The following is an 18,924-nucleotide window of genomic DNA, read 5'->3' as shown; positions in this document are numbered from 1 at the left end:
TTTCCTTTTTAATTAGGCACTAATTAAAACTAGTCTAGTTTTAGTTGACAAAGTGAAACAACATTTTACTCTAGTTTTAGTTGATAGATAGATAGATAGATAGATAGATAGATAGATAGATAGATAGATAGATAGATATTTATTTATTTATTTACTTTAATTATCCCGAAGGAAATTTAGGAATAGTTGAATACAAAGTATTAGTTTTAGTTTAGTTTTAGTCACAAAAAACAAGCAACATTTTAGCCAAGTAAGTTGAATACAAAAATAATGATTCGCTTCTTGATGTTTTGGTTTAGTTTTAGTTGACAAAAAAAACAACCAACATTTTAGTCTAGTTTTAGTTCCGTAGTTACAACACAAATTACAAATTAGAAGTTAAGGTCTAGTTTTAGTCGAAAGAAACTTTTCATTTAGTTGTGCCAACATTTAATTTTGCCATAAATACCGCAATGCTCCTAGACGAACTGTAATCCTGTGCGTTGTGATTTGCTTTGAACATTCGCAGCACAGAAACACGGAGTTTGGTTTTGAAAATGTAAATTCTCCTGTATTTTTTTGACAATTATCTAATGTAAGAGCAGTTTTGCATTCAATTGTGGCACATATTCTGCATGCATTTTGTAGTTTGCATTTTTTACATTTTTCCACAGTAGTGTTTGCTTTTAAATTCGGCACTCATTTCTAATTTCTCTCCATAAAAATCAGCTCAGAAAATATAAAAATACATATATAAACATTTGAAAAGGCTCTGCTATGGGCTTGTTAAATGTCCACAGTGCAAATGTTGTTTCACGCCGCGGCGTCGCTGGATAAAAGCGTGCGGTGTGGCACCTGCACGGCAGCACAGACAGCGTTCAAGGTGGCATTTGTGTAAAGGTCAAATCACATTACTGAGATTGAACGGGATGAGCGTTATGAAAGATAGCCAGACAGCGGGGAGACGACAGCCCGACGCGCCCGGTTTAATATTATTTATCATGACACGTATGATTTCTGTTCTGTTATCTGCTCCGGTCATTATTATTTGTAGATTAAGAATTGCTGACCTTTAAGGGAATGCACTGCTTTAATCCCACTCTGAGCTAAAGCAACGATTCTGCTGATACACTGAAAAATCTCATTCCTGAATTCATACAGTTATTTACAGCAGCACAGTTAATTATAGTATTAATACTGTGTTAGTACACTATATATAGTAATATATATATATATATTTTTTTCCAAATGAATCAATGAATCAGAGAGTAGAGTGTGATGCAATAAAGTAATTAATATCTTTATGCTGAGTGCATTTGCTGAAATTCAAATAGTTTTGCTGCTAATGTGGATCCACCTGGTTGCTAAGGTATCTCAGGTGGTTACTCTGGTGTTGTTACATCTTTGCAAGACCATCCCCAAGTTGCTGGCAGGTGGTTGATATGTTACCCTAGAGTGTATTGGAAGATGGTAATAGTAATTGCTATCGTGTCCCAGGTGGTTAATATGGTGTTGTTAAGTCTTTGCTAAAATGTCCCCAAGTGACTATACTAATAATAGTGAGTTGGCTTTTCCAAGCCATCTTAAATAAGTTCAAAAGTAATAATAGAAAACTATTATAGAAAACATTACTGTTTTAATGTATATATTTCCATCCTGGATGTAAATTTAACACCAACTTAATGTTTATATTTAGTTTACTTATATACTTTATTTAAAAATAAAAAAGAATGAAGGAAACAAAGAAAGAAACAAAGAACTAAGAGAAGAACTAAAACAAGAACTAAAATCTGAGAATAAATTAGATGAAGTAAAACAGGTACAGGCTGTCTGAAGGTGGTTAGTTATTATATGAGTTATTATTTGAGTAGCGGAAAACAGAACATCGTCCAAGTATAGTTCAATAATGAGTTACTTGTTGTGAATGATGAATATGAATAAATATGAAATGTGATGATATATTTTCATGTGATTTATGTGATTTTGTTGTGTTCTGCAGCTAACGGTCAGTGGAACCCGTGGGGGCCGTGGAGCGGCTGTTCGAAGTCGTGCGACGGCGGCTGGCAGCGGCGGGTGCGGGTGTGCCAGGGGCTGGCTGTCACCGGGCAGCAGTGCGAGGGCAACGGCGAGGAAGTCCGCAAATGCAGCGAGCAGCGTTGCCCAGGTAACCCTGCAGCTAACGGAGCCCGGGAGTCAATTATGCAGAAACGGGAGAAGACTGGGCTGAATGAGCGTCCGTTGTGAAGATAATTATTTGCCTTTTTTTAGAGAGCCGTATGAGAGTGTGTGTGTGTGTGTGTGTGTGTGCGGTGCGGTGCGTTATTATTTATTTAATAGTCAGGGGAGGTGAATCCATTGCATCCATTCAGCTTATGCAAGCGTTTCTACAGTACGGCCTCCACTGCCGTCGTTTTTCTTTTTTCTTTCTTCTTTTTTCTTCTTGTTTTGGTTTTAATGGATAATTAATTTGTTTGCAGACTGTGCATTTTTCTTCATGCTTTTTTTTTCCCCCACATGAACTCGGGCAGTATAGTAGAGCTGTGCTCCTGCCAGTGTGTGCTAACACGCCGCTAGCTGGAAACCAGCCTCCTCCCACTGGTGGGGGAAGAGTATTCAGAGTATTATATAGAGGCACTCATAACTAATAGTATAATAATATAATAAAATCATGAGGGGTTCCAATATAATTGAATCAATATTGGATTGTAGCTCTGGAAACCAAGGTGGTTGCTATGGCACTGCTAAATGATTGCTTAATGCGTGCTGTAGTGTTTGCTAAATGGTTGCTATAGTGTTCCAAGGTGGTTGCTATGGGATCTTAGGTAGTTGCTATTGCATTGGCAAGTGGTTGCTAGTCATAATTTCATTAAATCTACCATCAGATATCATAAGGTATTTGAATATAATTGAATTAATATTGGATGGTAGCTCTGGAATCTAAGAATGGTTGGGATGGTTTGCTAAATGGTTGCTTGATGCGTGCTATAGTGTTTGCTAAATGGTTGCTATAGTGTTGCCAGGTGGTTGCTACGGAATCCTAGGTAGTTGCTATTGCATTGACAAGTGGTTGCTAGTCATAATTTCAGTATATCTACCATCATATATTATCAGTGACTAGGATATAATTGAATTAATATTGGATGGTACCTCTGGAATCTAAGAATGGTTGCGATGGCATTCCTAAATGGTTGCTTGATTGGTGTTATAGTGTTTGCTAAATGGTTGCTATGGTGTTGTAAGGTGGTTGCTATAGGATCTCTATAGGTAGTTGCTATGGCATTGGCAAGTGGTTTCTAGTTGTAATTTCAGTAAATCTGCCGTCAGATATGATGATGGTTTTTAATATAATTGAATTAATATTGGATAATAGCTCTGGAAACCGAGGTAGTTGCTATGGCACTGCTAAATGGTTGCTTGATGCGTGCTATAGTGTTTGCTAAAGGTTTGCGATGGTGTTGCCAGGTGGTTGCTATGGGATCCTAGGTAGTTGCTACTACATTGACAAGTGGTTGCTAATCATAATTCCAGTAAATCTAGCATCAGATAAAATGATAGTTTCTAATATAATTGAATAAATATTGGATGGTACCTCTGGAATCCATAGTGGCTGCGATGGCATTGCTAAATGCTAAATGGTTGCTATGGTGTTGCAAGGTGCTGCTATGGCATCGACAAGTGGTTGCTAGTCATAATTCCAGTATATCTACCATCAGATATCATAAGTGATTTGAATATAATTGAATAACTATTGGATGGTAGCTCTGGAAACCGAGGTGGTTGCAATGGCACTGCTAAATGGTTGCTTGATGAGTTCTGTAGTGTTTGCTAAAAGGTTGCTATGGTGTTGCCAGGTGGTTCCTATGGAATCCTAGGTAGTTGCTATTGCATTGACAAGTAATTGCTAGTTGTAATTCTAGTAAATTTACCATTAGATATCATGAGGGATTCTAATATAATTGATGGTAGCTTTGGAATCTGAGGTGGTTGCTATGGCATTGCTAAATGGCTGCTTGATAGGTGCTATATGGTTGATATGGTATCACAGGTGGTCGCAAAGCAGGAAACAAAATATATAGTCACTTATAATCCCAGCAAATAAGTAAGGTGTAATAGTAAATTAGTAGCATTTAATGTGAAATGGTAAATTTGAAGCATTTAAGGTGGAGTGGTAAATTAGCAGCATTTAAGGTGGAATGGTAAATTAGTAGCATTTAATGTGGAATAGTAAATTAGTAGCATTTAGGGTGGAATGGTAATTTAGTAGCATTTAATTTGGAATGGTAAATTAGTAGCATTTAAGGTGGAATGGTAAATTAGTAGCATTTAAGGTGGAATGGTAATTTGGTAGCATTTCATTTGGAATGGTAAATTAGTAGCATTTAAGGTGGAATGGTAATTTAGTAGCATTTAAGGTGGAATGGTAAATTACCAGCATTTAAGGTGGAATGATAAATCAGCAGTATTTAAGGTGAAGTGGTAAATCAGCAGTATTTAGGGTGAAGTGGTAAATCAGCAGTATTTAGGGTGAAGTGGTCATTAGCAGCATTAAACGTGGGATGGTAAAGCAGCACTATTTAAGGTGGAATGGTAAATTCGAACAATCTAACATTGATTTACACAGTGATTTACTGAGGCAGGCAGAGAAAAGGTAGCCTAACAATGTTTTGACCCCGTAAACTATTATTTTTACAACTTTTGGAGGTGGTTCAGGTCTTCTGGTCTTCCTACATGAACTTGGGCAGTGTGGCTGCATGCAATCCAGTACGTGCTAACACGTCACCGCTAGCTGGAAACCAGCCGCGTCCCACTGGTGCAGTAAAAGTGTTCCATAGGCGCTCATAATCCCAGTAAATCTACCCTCAGATATCATGGATCATCACAGGATTTGACTATAATTGAATCGATATTGGGTGAAGTTTTGCATGCCGCTGATCTGTATCTGCTGAAGCCGCTTTAAATGAGCCTCCCTGTCTTCTGATCCGCAGCTCCGTACGAGATTTGTCCCGAGGACTACGCCGTTTCCATGCTGTGGAGGAGAACGCCATCTGGAGAACTGGCCTTTAACAGGTGCCCACCCAATGCCACAGGTAAGGACGATGTTAGAGGTATTTGATGTATTTAAGATGATTGATGTTCTTGAAATTGGATTTATTGCCGTTAAAGCCCCTTTCATCTATTGCAAGGTTGGAAAAGCCAAGAGGAATATTGGGCTGGATGAAATTCAGGAGAGCAGACATGACCGTGTGCTGCTGTGGGCACTTTAAAATGTGATGTGTAAATCTTGCAGAGCCCTGATTGGTTGGTGAGAATTACACAATTTACACAAAACGAAAGAAGCGTAAAGCAAATAAGTCAGGTAGAGTTGAGTAAATGTAAATGAAAATATGTGCATTTAGATTTTTTTAATTTTATAATTATCTGTTGTGTAACCAGGTGGTTGCTGTGGTGTTGCTAGTGATTTCTACTGAGTCTTATGTGGTTGAAATGGCATTAAAAATTAGATGCTGTGTAGATATTTAGTGGTTGCTACTGTAGATGCTTGCTGTATCTGGTTGCTATGGAATTACAGGTGGTTGACTTGACACTGATAAGGTTTTGCTCTATGGAAACCCCCTAGCAACCCCAGAAAATAATAACGGAATGGATTAAAATGGAAGTACTCGGTACATCCAGGTGGTTGCTGTGGTGATGTGAGTTTGTTATATAAAAAATCTTTGGTGTTTGATATGGCATTGAAAATTCTGAAAGATTCTGTGGCGTTGTTAAGTGGTTGCTTCTGTAGACGGTCGCTATAGGTGATTGCAGTGGAACTCTATGTGGTTGACCAGACATTGATAAGGAGTTGGTTCAAAATGTGTTGCTTCGTTATTCCGTTAGGTTGGATTGGGTTTTGCACCCAAATTTTTAGGTAATTTGTGACCCAAGGATGGATAAATCAGATGCTGACTCTAGTAAACACTTGCATAAAGCTTAAATTATGCATCCATAAAAATGTACAATGCACCAATTTAACCATCCCTAAGTCTCTGGTACTTTTGGTAATTTTATTTTCCAGTTTTAAACTCAAAACACAAACAAAAGTAATAACAACACACATCCGTCACCACTGTGTTTCCACCTACAAAGCTCGTTCCCTGCATATTGTCCTTAACGTGCTGTGGTTTGTTATTTTGCCATTGTTGAAGTGATTCAGGAATGCAGCCGGCTGTGCCGAATGTTTGCGGCTGGCTTTGTGGCGGCATCAGCATGTGTGTACCGAGAGATTCCCTCTGATTTACATAACGGTGAAGCTTCCAGGGTTTAGCAAACATTTCATGATCCGCACTTCAGAGAGAGGAAAGGAAAGGAACAGAGGTTACTACCTAGTATCCTTGCTTTGGTGTTGCTAAGTGGTTGTTTGATATGTGCTATAGTGTTTGCTAAATGGTTGATATGGTTGCTTAGTAGTTGCCAAGGAAGGGTTGCTACAGTAAGTGGTTGCTTTGATCTCCTAGGTGGTTGCTAATGAGTTGTTAAGCTGTTAATCAATGTGTGCTATTTCATTGCAAGGTTTAGACTCTTTGGCCCGTTTTCTTCACTTGAAGTGTGCACTCTCTCCACTTTTAGACTCTTTGGCCAGTTTTCTGTGCTACAACTGCGCATTCTCTCCGCTTTTAGACTCTTTGCTCCGTTTTTCTGCGCTACAACTGAGCACTCTCTCCGCTTTTAGACTCTTTGGCCAGTTTTCTGTGCTACAACTGCGCATTCTCTCCGCTTTTAGACTCTTTGCTCCGTTTTTCTGCGCTACAACTGAGCACTCTCTCCGCTTTTAGACTCTTTGGCCAGTTTTCTGTGCTACAACTGCGCATCCTCTCCGCTTTTAGACTCTTTGGCCCCTTTTTCTGCACTACAACTGAGCACTCTCTCCGCTTTTAGACTCTTTGGCCAGTTTTCTGTGCTACAACTGAGCACCCTCTCCACTTTTAGACTCTTTGGCCATTTTTTCGCGCTACAACTGAGCACTCTCTGCTTTTAGACGCTTTGGCTCGTTTTCTGCGCTACAACTGAGCACTCTCGCCGCTTTTAGACTCTTTGGTCTCTTTGGCTATAGTGTTGCAAGGCAGTTACTGTGGTGCCACAGTCGGTTGCTATGGTGTTGCTATAGTTTTCCTTAGTGGTTGCTTTCTGGGTACTGTAGTACTCCAGGTGGTAGCTCTGGAATTTTTAAGTGATTGCTCAGGTGTTGCTCAGTGGTTACTATTGAATCCCAGGTGGTTGCTGTTGCACTGCAAAGTGGTTGTTGCAAATACTAATAATTGATGCATGATATGGTGTCACAAGTCATTCACTGCGGTATCCCAGTTGGTTGTTATGGTGTCACTATAGTATTGCTTAGAAGTTCCCAGGTGGTTGCTCTGGAATCTGAGAGCCCTCAAGAAGGAGGGGTAAAGTCCTTAAAATCCTGAAATTTCAGTCATCCTAGTGTTAAGTGATCGCTCAGGTGTTGCTCAGTGGTTACTATAGAATCCCAGGTGGTTGCTGTGGAGTTCTTTAGTCAATGCTAGCTAAGAGTATTGCTAAGAGGTTCCCAGGTGGTGGCTTTGGAGTCTGATAGCTCTCTAATGGTTGAGAAGGAGGGGTGATGTCCTCAATATCCTGACATCTCAGTCATCCTAGTGTTAATTGATCGCTTAGGTATTGCTCAGTGGTTACTATAGAATCCCAGGTGGTTGCTGTGTTGTTATGGAGTTGTTTAGTCACTTAGCTAGCGCTAAGTGGTCACTAGGTGATTACTTCTAATAGAATCCTAGTTGGTTGGTGCTGTTGCAAATTGTGGACTTTGGCGTGCCTTGGCGTTGCATAGTCTTGGTCTTGAGGGTGATGCTAGGTGGTTTCTGTGGTGTACCCAGAGATTTCCTCTGATTTGCAAGGTGCTGAAGCTTCCGGCGTTTTGTCAACATCTCCTGATCCGCACTTCAGCGAGCAGAAAGGAACAGAGGGCAGCCGGAGGAAAGAAGAGCGATTGTTATCTGTGGCCCCAGTTGGTTGGGTTTGGCTTTGGCTCTGGCAGTGCGATCAGATTCTCTCGCCCTCAGTTGCTCTCTCGCTCTCTCTATCTCTCGCGCTCTCTCTCTCGCTCTCTCGCTCTCTCTCTGGACCTGTTGGTTTATCTGTGAGGGTCCTGCTGAGGATGCTCTTACAACAGAGCGGGACGACACCGCTGTATTGTGCCCTGAAGCCCCCCGCCCTTGTACCCTCCCGTCGCGCCGTTGCTGCGCTATCTCTCTCTCGACACCATTGTGTCCTTGAGCGAGAGCAGGTGCGGGGAGGAGAAAAGGAAGGTCTAGGCCGACTGCAGCCAGAGATAACAGCCTGCTGCACAGGTGTGGCGAACAGGCAGAAGTGTGTGTGTGTGTGTGTGTGTGTGTGTGCTGTGTGCAGTGAGTGTGTTAGTTCACATACTTCTAGCATTGGTTGCTATGATGTGTTCCGAGTAGTTTCTGTGGAATCCCAGTTAATTGCTATGGCATCACTACGTAGTTGCTGTGGTGTTGCTAAGTGGTTTCTAGGTGGTTGCTACAGATCCCAGTTGCTTGGTATGGTGTTGCTGAGTGGTTGCTTGGCTTGCCATGGCGTAATTTTAAGTGGTGGCTGTATTCGCTAGATTGTTGGATTGTGGTGTGGTTGAGATTATTGGTGGTTACTGCGGTGTCTCAGGTGGTTACTGTGGTACCCCATGTGATTACAAAGTGGTTGTTGATAGTGACAGTGTTGATAAGTGGGTGCCCATGCTGTGCCAGGCGAAAGCTGAAGTGGTTACTATAGTATTGCCACATGGTTGATGTGGTATCCCAGGTAGCTGCTGTAGGTAGAGTTGTTTAGCGGTTGGTAGCTGGTTGCTAAGGGGTTTCAAGCTGGTTGCTTGGTGTGTCATGGTGTTACGTGGTTGGTTTGAGCTAGGCGGTTCTGATACTTGGTAGATTTTTGCTAGTTGCTGTGGAGTCTCAGATGGTTACTGTGGTATTGTGACATAAGAACATTTTCAAGAACTTTTGCGCCCATAAAAATGTCTGATCAAAAAGCTTTTAACTATACAATTTACTACTGTATCAATTTTATAGATTTATTTTTTCAAGTCCAAGACTCCTACAGAGGGTCTGCACTGGTTGCAGTGATCGGTAAATGAAAACCAATCAAACAAACTAAGCCGGAACTCATGTGTTAAGTGGTGCACGCCGCGGGGAGCCTGGCAGGGTTAAGCCGTTAAGCATGAGTGGGCGAAGCTCCGTCTGATTGGGTGTAAACGAGTGTGAGCAGTAAGGTAATACATGGTTTAACGGGGACTTCCTGGGGTGCCCCTTTGATCCAGTGCTGCAGTAGGAAGCTGGGTTGCTCGGTTGCTCGGTTACGGGATGCGGGACGCTGGATGTCCCTGCATGGGCGCTGTGGGTACAGGAAAATGCTAAAACAGGTACAGGTACAGGCGGTTTGGTGATGCTGAGAGATGATAATCTCATATTCTGCAGTAATCCTGAGTATTTTCAGATATAGATAATGAATGTAGCGTGTTTATGAAGCAGCGTTGCTAATATTTCACCTGTTTCATCAGTTGCTAAGGCTACCTTTACGTACATATTAAGGGTACTGTTACTAAGTAGGATAATCAGTGGCAGAGATATTTAAAACTGTAGACTCCATGTGATGTAATAATAAGAAAAAAACATATTTATTTGATCCTGAACGTTAAATGTGTAATTTATAGCTTTTTATGAGCTTTATATACAAAAAAAATCCTAAATAAAGATTCTGAAGATTGCATTGGTCTTGACAGGTGGTTGCTGGGGTAGTTGCTGTGATGTCATTTAGAATGGGTGGTTGCTATAGTATCCCTTGTGTTTCTACAGTAGGTGTTTGTTGTGTAGTAACTATGGTGCTGCTTTGTGGTTGCTGGGTAACTGATATGGTTTTGCTATGATGTTGTTCAGTGGTTGCTTTAGTATCCTAAGTGGTTTCTGTGGTGTTGCTATAGTATCTTAGGTGTTTCTACAGTAGGTGCTTGCTGTGTATGCACTATGGTGTTGCTAGGTGGTTGCTAGGTAATTTATATCGTTTTGCTATGGTGTTGTTCAGTAGTTGTTTTAGAATCCTAATTGGTTTCTGTGGTATTGCTAGGTGGTTGCTATAGAATCCCTGGTGTTTCTATAGTTAGTGGTTGCTGTGCATTAATTATGGTGTTGCTAGGTGGTTGCTAAGTAATTGATATGGTTTTGCTATAACGCTGCTCAGTGGTTTGTTTTAGAATCCTAATTGGTTGCTGTGGTGTTGCTAGGTGGTTGCTATAGAATTCCTGGTTTCTGCAGTAGGTGCTTGCTGTGTAGTAACTATGATGTTGCTACATGGATGCTAAGTAATTAATATGATTTGCTATGATGTTATTCAGTGGTTTGTTTAGTGTCCTAACTGGTAGCTGTGGTGTTTCTAGGTGGTTGCTATAGTATCCCTGGCATTTCTGCAGTAGATGGTTGCTGTGTGGCAACTATAGCATTGCAAGATGGTTGCTGAGTAATTGCTTTGTGGTTGCTAGGTAATATGTATGGTTTTCCTATGACATTGTTCAGTGGTTGCTTTTGTTTCCTACGTGGTTGCTGTGGTGTTGCTATGTGGTTGTTAGGTAATTGATATGGTTACTACAACGTTACTCAGTGCTTGCTGTAGTATCTTAAGTAGTTGCTGTGTGCTGTGTAATTGCTTTGTGTGCATTGTTCAGGGGTTGCTTTAGTCTCCTACGTGGTTGCTGTGGTGTTGTTAGGTGGTTGCTATAGAATCCCAGCTGGTCAATATGGCACTGTTCAGTGTTTGCTTAGTTTGTTCAGTTTTTTTAAGAGGTGGTTCCTCTGATGTCCCTGGTGGTTGCTATGGTCTTTCTAAGAGATCCACAGTTCTGCAGCACTGTACACAAGAATCAGCTTATGTCTACTTCTTGTAGATAAGAGATGTATTGCCAAAAGAATAGGACTCTCTGGAGCAGATGGATGAACGTGAACCTACCGACACCATGCTTTACATCAGGTGTGGGCTACTGGGGTCCTGTATTCTTAGTCTTTTTGGAGCATTTCCATTGGTGCATTTATTTGAAATGTATTTATTGCATTAGTTGCATTCATTAATTTATTGATTTGTATTTAGATTAATTATTTGAAATTAATAAAAAAACACATACCACAGTCATATCATTAAAAATAAATCAGATTGTCTGAAGCACAGTATTAGTACGGCACATAGTAGCAACACATGTTGAGTATGTGTGTGTATCACACACACACACACACACACACACACACTGCAGAGCCTCCCGTGGTTCATATGGCTGTAGTGCACGAGCTGCTGCAGGAACAGCCGCAGTACTGCTCCAGTCGCAGGGGAGGGCGTTACGACCCTGTGCTCTTAAACAGAGTGTGTTAGGTGTGTGTAAGAGTGTGTAGGAATGTGTGTGTATATATGTGTGTATATATATGTGTGTGTATATGTGTGTGTGGTTGTGTGTACTGCAGTGGATGCTAGCACATGTGCGGCGCATGTGATGCCATGGCAGCAGCAGCAGCATCAGCATCTGAATGTGAAGCTCTGCTGCTGTTGGTTCGTTCGTCCGCCCCTCCTGTCTCTCTCTCTCTCTCTCTCTCTCTCTCTCTCTGGATCTGACTCTTATAGAAAGATGTGTGGGCTGGCAGGTGAAACGAGAAAAAGAGATTATATGATCATGAACCAAATCTCTCTCTCTCTCTCTCTTTTCTCTATTCTTTCTCTCGCCCATTTACTGTCTATGCTTCCCTCCCTCACTTCTATATTCTCTCTCTCTCTCTCTCTCTTTCTCTCTCTCTCTCTTGTTCTTAATCTTTTCTCTTGGTTTCTTTTTCAACCTCTCTCTCTCTCTTGCTTGCTTACTCTGTATTTTTCTCTCTTTTTCTTTCCCTTGGATTCCCATCCTCCCTCTTTCCTCCTCCTTTTCTCTCTCTTGTTCTCTCTCTTTCTTTTCTCTTTTATTTTCCCATCTCTCTCTCTCTTTTCCATTTCCTGTCTGTAACATCCTCTTTCGCTTCTATATTCTCTTCAATTATCTCTCTCTCTCTCTTTTCCTTCCTCCCACTTGTTCTCTCTCTCTCTTTCTCTCTTAACTCTATTATTTTTACTCTCTCTCCTCCATTCCTCTCTGTTGGACTCTCTCTCACTTCTATATTCCCTTTCATTGTCTCTCTCTCTCTCTCTCTCTCTTTCTCTCTCTCTCTTATTCTCCATCTTTTCTTTTGGTTTCTTTTTCTCCCTCTCTTGCTTGCATACTTTCTCTCTCTGTTTCCCTCTCTCTATCTCTCTCTCACGTTCTCTCATTCTCTTCTGCATTTCCCCCATGGATTCCCTTCCTCCCTCTTTCCTCCTCCTCTCGCCCTCTCTCTTTCTTTTCTCTTTTCTTTACCCATCTCTTTACCCTCTTTCACATCTGTATTCAATATCTCTTCAATTCTTTCTCTCTCTCTTTTTCATATATTCTATTCCTCTCTTACTCCAAATCTTCTCTTCCTCCTTTTTTCCTCCCTTTCCATCTCTTCCTTTTTCTGTCTGTCTCTCTTCTTTTCTCTTTTCTTTTTCTCTTTTCTTTTTCTCTTTTCCTACCTCTTTCTTCCATCTGTTGCGCTCTCATTTACTTTTCTCTGTCTTTTTTCTATATTCCTTCCCTATCTCTCTCTTCCATCTTTTGTCTGTGCAACCCTCCCTCACTTCTGCATTCTCTTTCATTGCCTCTCTCTCTTTTTCTCATTCTTTTTCCTTGGCTTACCTTCCTCCCTCTCTCTTCCTCTCTCCCGCTCTCTCTTTCTTCTCTCTCTTCTTTTCCTATCTCTCTCCGTTTCATCTTTTGTCTGTGCAATCCTTTCTCGCATTTCTATATTCTCTTTCATTGCCTCTCTCTCTCTCTCTCTCTTTCTCATTCTTTTCCCTTGGTTTCTTTTTAATCGTTTGTCGCTTGCTTACTCTCTTATTCTCTCTCTCTTTCTCTCTTTCTTTCTTTTCTTTCTACTCTTTTCCTATCTCTCTTATCCATTCCTCTCTGTTCGACCCTCTTTCACTTCCACTTTCCGCTCTCTCTTTATCTCTTCATTATCTCTCACACTCTTTCTCTCTCTTTCTCCAATTTTTCTAATCGTATCTCTCTATCTCTCTTTTTCTCTCTGTTCTATTCCTATCTCTCTCGTCCATTCTTCTCTGTTCGACTCTCTTTTACTTTTATATTCTCTATTCTTTTTGCCCTCTCTCTTTTTGAAAATCTTTTACTTTGGCTTCTCTTCTTTCCTTTTTTCCTATCTCTCTTTTTGTTCCATTTCTTTTACTTCTCCTTTATTCCATGTCCCTCTCTCTCTCTCTCTCTCTCTTTTTAAATGTTTTACCTTGGCTTCTTTTGATGTCTTTTATGAACTCTCGTGTAGTCTCTATATCTTTTATGTCTAAATTTTCTAGTTTTGCCTTTAATTTCCTTAATTGTATCTCTCTCTCTCTCTCTCTCTCTCTCTCTCTCTCTCTCTCTCTCTCTCTCTCTCTCTTTCTCTCTCTCTCTCTCCCTCTCTCTCTTTCTCTCTCTCTCTTGTCCTTCTCAGGCACCACTAGTCGACGCTGCTCGCTGGATCACCGCGGGGTAGCCTACTGGGAGCAGCCCAGCTATGCCCGATGCATCGCAAATGAATACAGATACTTACAGCAATCAGTAGGTGCAAAGTCAGCTTCCTCTCGCGCTGCCTCTCTCTCTCTTTATCTCTCTCTTTATCTCTCTCTCTTTCTCTGGCACACCATAAACACCCCCCACCGACTCAACAACAACCCCCCCACCACGCTCCAGACTCCTCCACTACTCCACCACCCCAGAGCTCCAGCGATGAAAGATTAACCACTAACGGTGGGGAAGCGAATTACAACATTAATACTGCGATTTTCCTCGCCGGCTAATGGACGATCCCCTCCTCTCCTGCACCTGGAGCTCGTTTCTGGGCAGCGTTCGGCTCGGAATATGTTCTGCACAAGCGTACGTGTGTACGCAAGTGTGCAGGCTTGTGTGTGTTCGTTAGTTTAATGATGGTCCTCAATTTACAAAAATGCTGGCTAGCATTACCTGCAAACAGCTGTCTCTAAAGCAAAGTGCAGCTTTTCCTCAAAGTCCTTGAAACTCCTGTGTTTTGAGTGTGAAACTCACATATTTGACGCTTATCTAGCGCTATATTTCACGCAATTTTAGCAATCCTAATAAAATTCTAACAGCTGCCAATGATTAAACTCACTCTGAGCCAACAACGGCAGGAGAACTCCTCCTAACCCCCCGGTTAGGTTGACGGTAGATTGATGGTAAATTCTACCACTGACTTTCTCAGTGGGAGCCAAATCTGAGCCAACAATGGAACAAGGAAGTGCAGGAACTGAACTGAGGAACCACCATGAACAATTACTGGTCACAAATGAAATGTATTAATTGTAATCAAGGTAAAATGTTCAATTAATTATAATCATATCACCCAACAGTAGTGCCTAGGTTTCTACCAATCAATCACCAACTGCCACATCTTCTTCCAGTTTCATAGTTTTTCCTTCAACCCTTCCTTTGTCCAAAAATGACAGAGTTAGCATTTTGATTTAAATCAAAATCTGCCTAAACCAAGTTCTCAGGTTCAGAAATTCTGTTTAGAGTCTCGGTTCTTCTCAAAGTTCCTTCCTGAGGATTTTAAAGCATTCTTTCATTTGTAGCATCACCTTCTGATTGATTTGAACCAGCAGATTAAGTACAGTTGGGGAAATAAGTACATGTTTTCAGCTTTGCAATAAAATAAAACACACTAATAGCATTTTAAATAAAGATTTAAATAAACATTCTGGTTCTTCCATGGCATTAATCATTACAACCCTTTGTAGCATTCTGATTTACAGTTCTATAGGAATCTATTAAGATATTCCAGACCCCAAGTTCTCTTGCTTTGCCATTCTGCAGGTCCAGGGTCACCTCGCTAAGGGTCAGAGGAATCTGGCAGGTGATGGGATGTCCCAGGTAACCAAAGTCCTGCTGGACCTCACCCAGAGACGCAACTTCTACGCCGGCGACCTGCTGTCCTCCGTGGAGATCTTACGAAACGTCACCGACACTTTTAAAAGAGCCAGCTACGAACCGTCCTCTGATGATGTGCAGGTGAGGAAACTTCTCGAGGAGAAACTCATATATTATATAGGTGTATTAAACACAGAGTGATCTATTTTAAGCGTTTATTACTTTTATTGTTGATGATTATGAAGCTTACAGCCAATAAAAACCTAAAAATCAGTATCTCAGAAATTTAGAATATTATATCAGACCATTTGGTACTTTTGGTTTGCAGTGTGGGCAGTGTGTCAAGTCCTGCTGGAAAATGAAATCCAGAGTTTGGAGCTAAGAGTATTTAAAAAATGCATAACACATAATACACATCTTTATTATGCATTATCAGTTGTGATTGTAATGCATAATAAGCTTTGTTTAATGTATGTCATATGCCAGGGTTAAAAAGTATGAGTATCTTTGATTTTACCAAATTAAAAACCTCTGGAATATAATCAAGAGGAAGATGGATGATCACAAGCCATCAAACCACCAAACTGAACTGCTTGAATTTTTGCACCAGGAGTAAAGCAGCATAAAGTTATCCAAAAGCAGTGTGTAAGACTGGTGGAGGAGGAGAACATGATGCCAAGATGCATTATGAAAACTGTGATTAAAAACTAACCAGGGTTATTCCACCAAATATTGATTTCTGAACTCTTAAAACTTTATGAATATCAACTTGTTTTCTTTGCATTATTTGAGGTTGTATTAGTGAGTTTTATTACTTTATAATTTCGTTTATTCTGCGTCTGTTTGCGTAATTGTCTTTACTGTCCAGGCAAAAAGTGTCTACTAGATTTTGGAACATTAATGTGAGGATTTGATTGGATTAAAATATGGATATATTGGGCATTTTCAAGCAATAATTGCACTTGTAATAGAAGCCAATGGAAAGGAACGTACAAATATTTCCTATTTTGTGAAATTTTCATGAATATGCCAGAAAAAAAAACCTGAATTTCTTACTTTAAGGGGTTAAACAGGTTTTAACTCTTCACACTAAACTCTAGCTACAAAACCAGCGAAAGAACAGACATAAAACTGCTTATAACCACTTAATAGCAAGGATTTGATAGCAATCTTCCCCCTCCTCCCTTCATTCCTCCTGCATGGAGAGCTTATGGGATTCCAGCTGCCAGCATGCATGCCCCTATACAGATAAGCCAGCTCCTCACGCTCTGCCTGAGCATCACACGGCCAACCAGATCATCTCAATCCACCAGAACTACTCCATTGTAGCTCCCAAGCCCTCCGGCATCATAACCAGATTATATATGGATTGTGCCGGGGAGATAGTGTGTGTTTTAGAGCGTGCATTGTATATTTTCTCTTATATATGTACACTTGGACAAGTGTAGGATGTATTGTTGGACCTGAGAAGGTGGGCAGGGGGGGCAACCACCTCCACCAAGGTGTCCCCATGGTTAAAAATGCATCGCTGAAGAGATAAAAGCTAAGAACTAAAAAATACTGCTTCAGCATCAGCAGCCGGACTCAGAGAGAGAGAGAGAGAGAGAGTACATTAGGTCATGCTTTTTCCTTATCACTCTTTTTGTAGTTTATTGTAAGCCTGGTTGGTACAGGTGTTTGTTAGTGTATGTATCTGAATACATCAGTATGCATGCATATATATGGTTATATATATTTGTACATGTGTATACATAAGTATATATATATATCTGTATATATAAAACTTAAGAGAGCACGTCAGTTTCTGAATCAGTTTCTCTGATTTTGCTATTTATAGGTTTATGTTTGAGTAAAATGAACATTGTTGTTTTATTCTATAAACTACAGACAACATTTCTCCCAAATTCATTTATTCAGACCTCAAATAATGCAAAGAAAACAAGTTCATATTCATAAAGTTTTAAGGGTTCAGAAATATATATACAATATTTGGTGGAATAACCCTGGTTGGTTTTTAATCACATTTTTTTTCATGCATCTTGGCATCATGTTCTCCTCCTCCACCAGTCTTACACACTGCTTTTGGATAACTTTATGCTGCTTTACTCCTGGTGCAAAAATTTAAGCAGTTCAGTTTGGTGGTTTGATGGCTTGTGATCATCCGTCTTCCTCTTGATTATATTCCAGAGGTTTTTAATTTGGTAAAATCAAAGAAACTCATCATTTTTAGGTGCTCTCTGTTTTTTTTTCCTATTTCTTTGCTTCAAATGCATCAGTGCAGTGTTTTAAGTGAGTGGACGCATTACCACCAGAGGGAGCATAAGCATTCGAGTAGAAAAACAAAAGGCGCCAGTGCCAGAACTCAGCCTCCCTCTCCTCCATTCCTCCCTCCCTCCCATCCCTCCCTCCCTCCCATCCCTCCATCCAGCAGACAAAGGGAAGGCATTGCCTGCAGCCGGACCTGCAGAGTCAGGATTAGCAGCGCTAAGCACATTTAAAACACACAGCGCTCAGAATTCAGCGCACAGATCTGTATTTTGGGGCGAGATCAGGCCGTACCTGAGCGGGGGGAACGGTGGGGCGGTGGGGGGGGTCTCCCAGGTGTATTCTGCTGCTGACGCCACCTGACAGATTCTATCATCCCGCTGAAAATCACTGGTGTGGCTCGGCTCGGTAATTGCCCGAGATGGTATTTGTTTAGGCTGCAGGAGAGATCCGTCATTATGAAGTGCTCTGGGGTGTGTGTGCAGTGTGTGTGTAGTGTGTGTATAGTGTGTGTGTACTCATAGAGCACCTGCACTTCAGAACATAGAGGATTTGAGTTCTCTACATGTCCAATTATTTATGGAAACCCCTTACAATAACTCTCTTGAGCATCTTGAGCAGATAAACATGAAACTATTTGCAGCACTAAAGCTGAGTGATATGACCCACAAATAACATAGCACAAAAAGTAAGGAAATTTGTGTTTTAGAGATAATATTTTTTGTTGTTGTAACAATTCTTCTTTGCAATAAATCTTCCACATTTTTCATAATTCAATAGGACAATTTCTGGTTTATGCAAAACTGAATGGGCATTTTTTACCAAGTTTGACCTTCAATTACTCAAACATGCTACACTAAAATCACTTCATACTGTTACTATTAGTAGTATAGAAAATATTATTCAAGAATTTAATGGAGTCATTTGATTAAAATCTGATTTGCTGGTTTTATAGGACTCCAAAATCTGCTTTTTTCAAAACTGAATATACATTTTTCCTAAGTTTGACTTCCAATTACTCAAAAATGGTACAGTAAGATCACTTGATACTTATATCATTAATAGTATAGAAAAAGTTCTTAGAGAATATAATGGAGTCATTTGATTACAGTTTGATTTTCCTGTTTTATAGGATTCCAAAATTTCAAAAATAGACATTTTTCCTAAGTTTGACCTTTAATTACTCAAAAATGCTACAGTAAAATCTCTTAATTCTTATATTATTAATAGTATAGGAAAGATTCTTCAATAATTGAATGGTGTCATTTGATTATAGCTTGATTTGCTGGTTTTATAGGACTCCAAAATCAGGTTTATGCAAAACCAAATAGACATTCTTCCTATGTTTGACCTCCAATTACTCAAAAATGGTACAGTAAAATCACTTCATTCTTATATCATTAATAGTATATAAAGGGTTCTTCAAGAATTTAATGGTGTCGTTTAATTACAGTTTAATTTGCTGGTTTTATAGGACTCCAAGTTCGTCCTCCAATGATACAGTAATGTAACTTGAATAGTTATTTGAGTTATTTGATAATCCTTTGATTCTTTCTTTCTTATTTTATAGGAGTCTAAATTCTGTAAAGGTTTTCAATTTGGTTAAATCAAAGAAACTCATCATTTTT

The 18,924-nt window shown here is 40.2% G+C and overlaps 1 protein-coding gene across 4 annotated transcripts in view; it reads left to right on the top strand.

Annotated features, from left to right (window-relative positions):
• The window catches only part of adgrb3 (adhesion G protein-coupled receptor B3), a 321,788-nt gene that overhangs the window by 164,640 nt on the left and 138,224 nt on the right, over window positions 1-18,924 (top strand). For all 4 annotated transcript variants that reach the window (XM_022682079.2, XM_049472155.1, XM_022682078.2 and 1 more), the window contains 4 exons: window positions 1,979-2,143; window positions 4,965-5,066; window positions 13,602-13,708; window positions 14,978-15,172. In XM_022682079.2, coding sequence (XP_022537800.2) covers window positions 1,979-2,143; window positions 4,965-5,066; window positions 13,602-13,708; window positions 14,978-15,172 — 569 coding nt within the window. The remainder of the gene's footprint in view (window positions 1-1,978; window positions 2,144-4,964; window positions 5,067-13,601; window positions 13,709-14,977; window positions 15,173-18,924) is intronic.

Source organism: Astyanax mexicanus, chromosome 25 (genome assembly GCF_023375975.1).
Source record: "Astyanax mexicanus isolate ESR-SI-001 chromosome 25, AstMex3_surface, whole genome shotgun sequence".
Classification (NCBI taxonomy): Eukaryota; Metazoa; Chordata; class Actinopteri; order Characiformes; family Acestrorhamphidae; genus Astyanax; species Astyanax mexicanus.
This window is presented reverse-complemented; position numbering and strand designations above follow the sequence as displayed.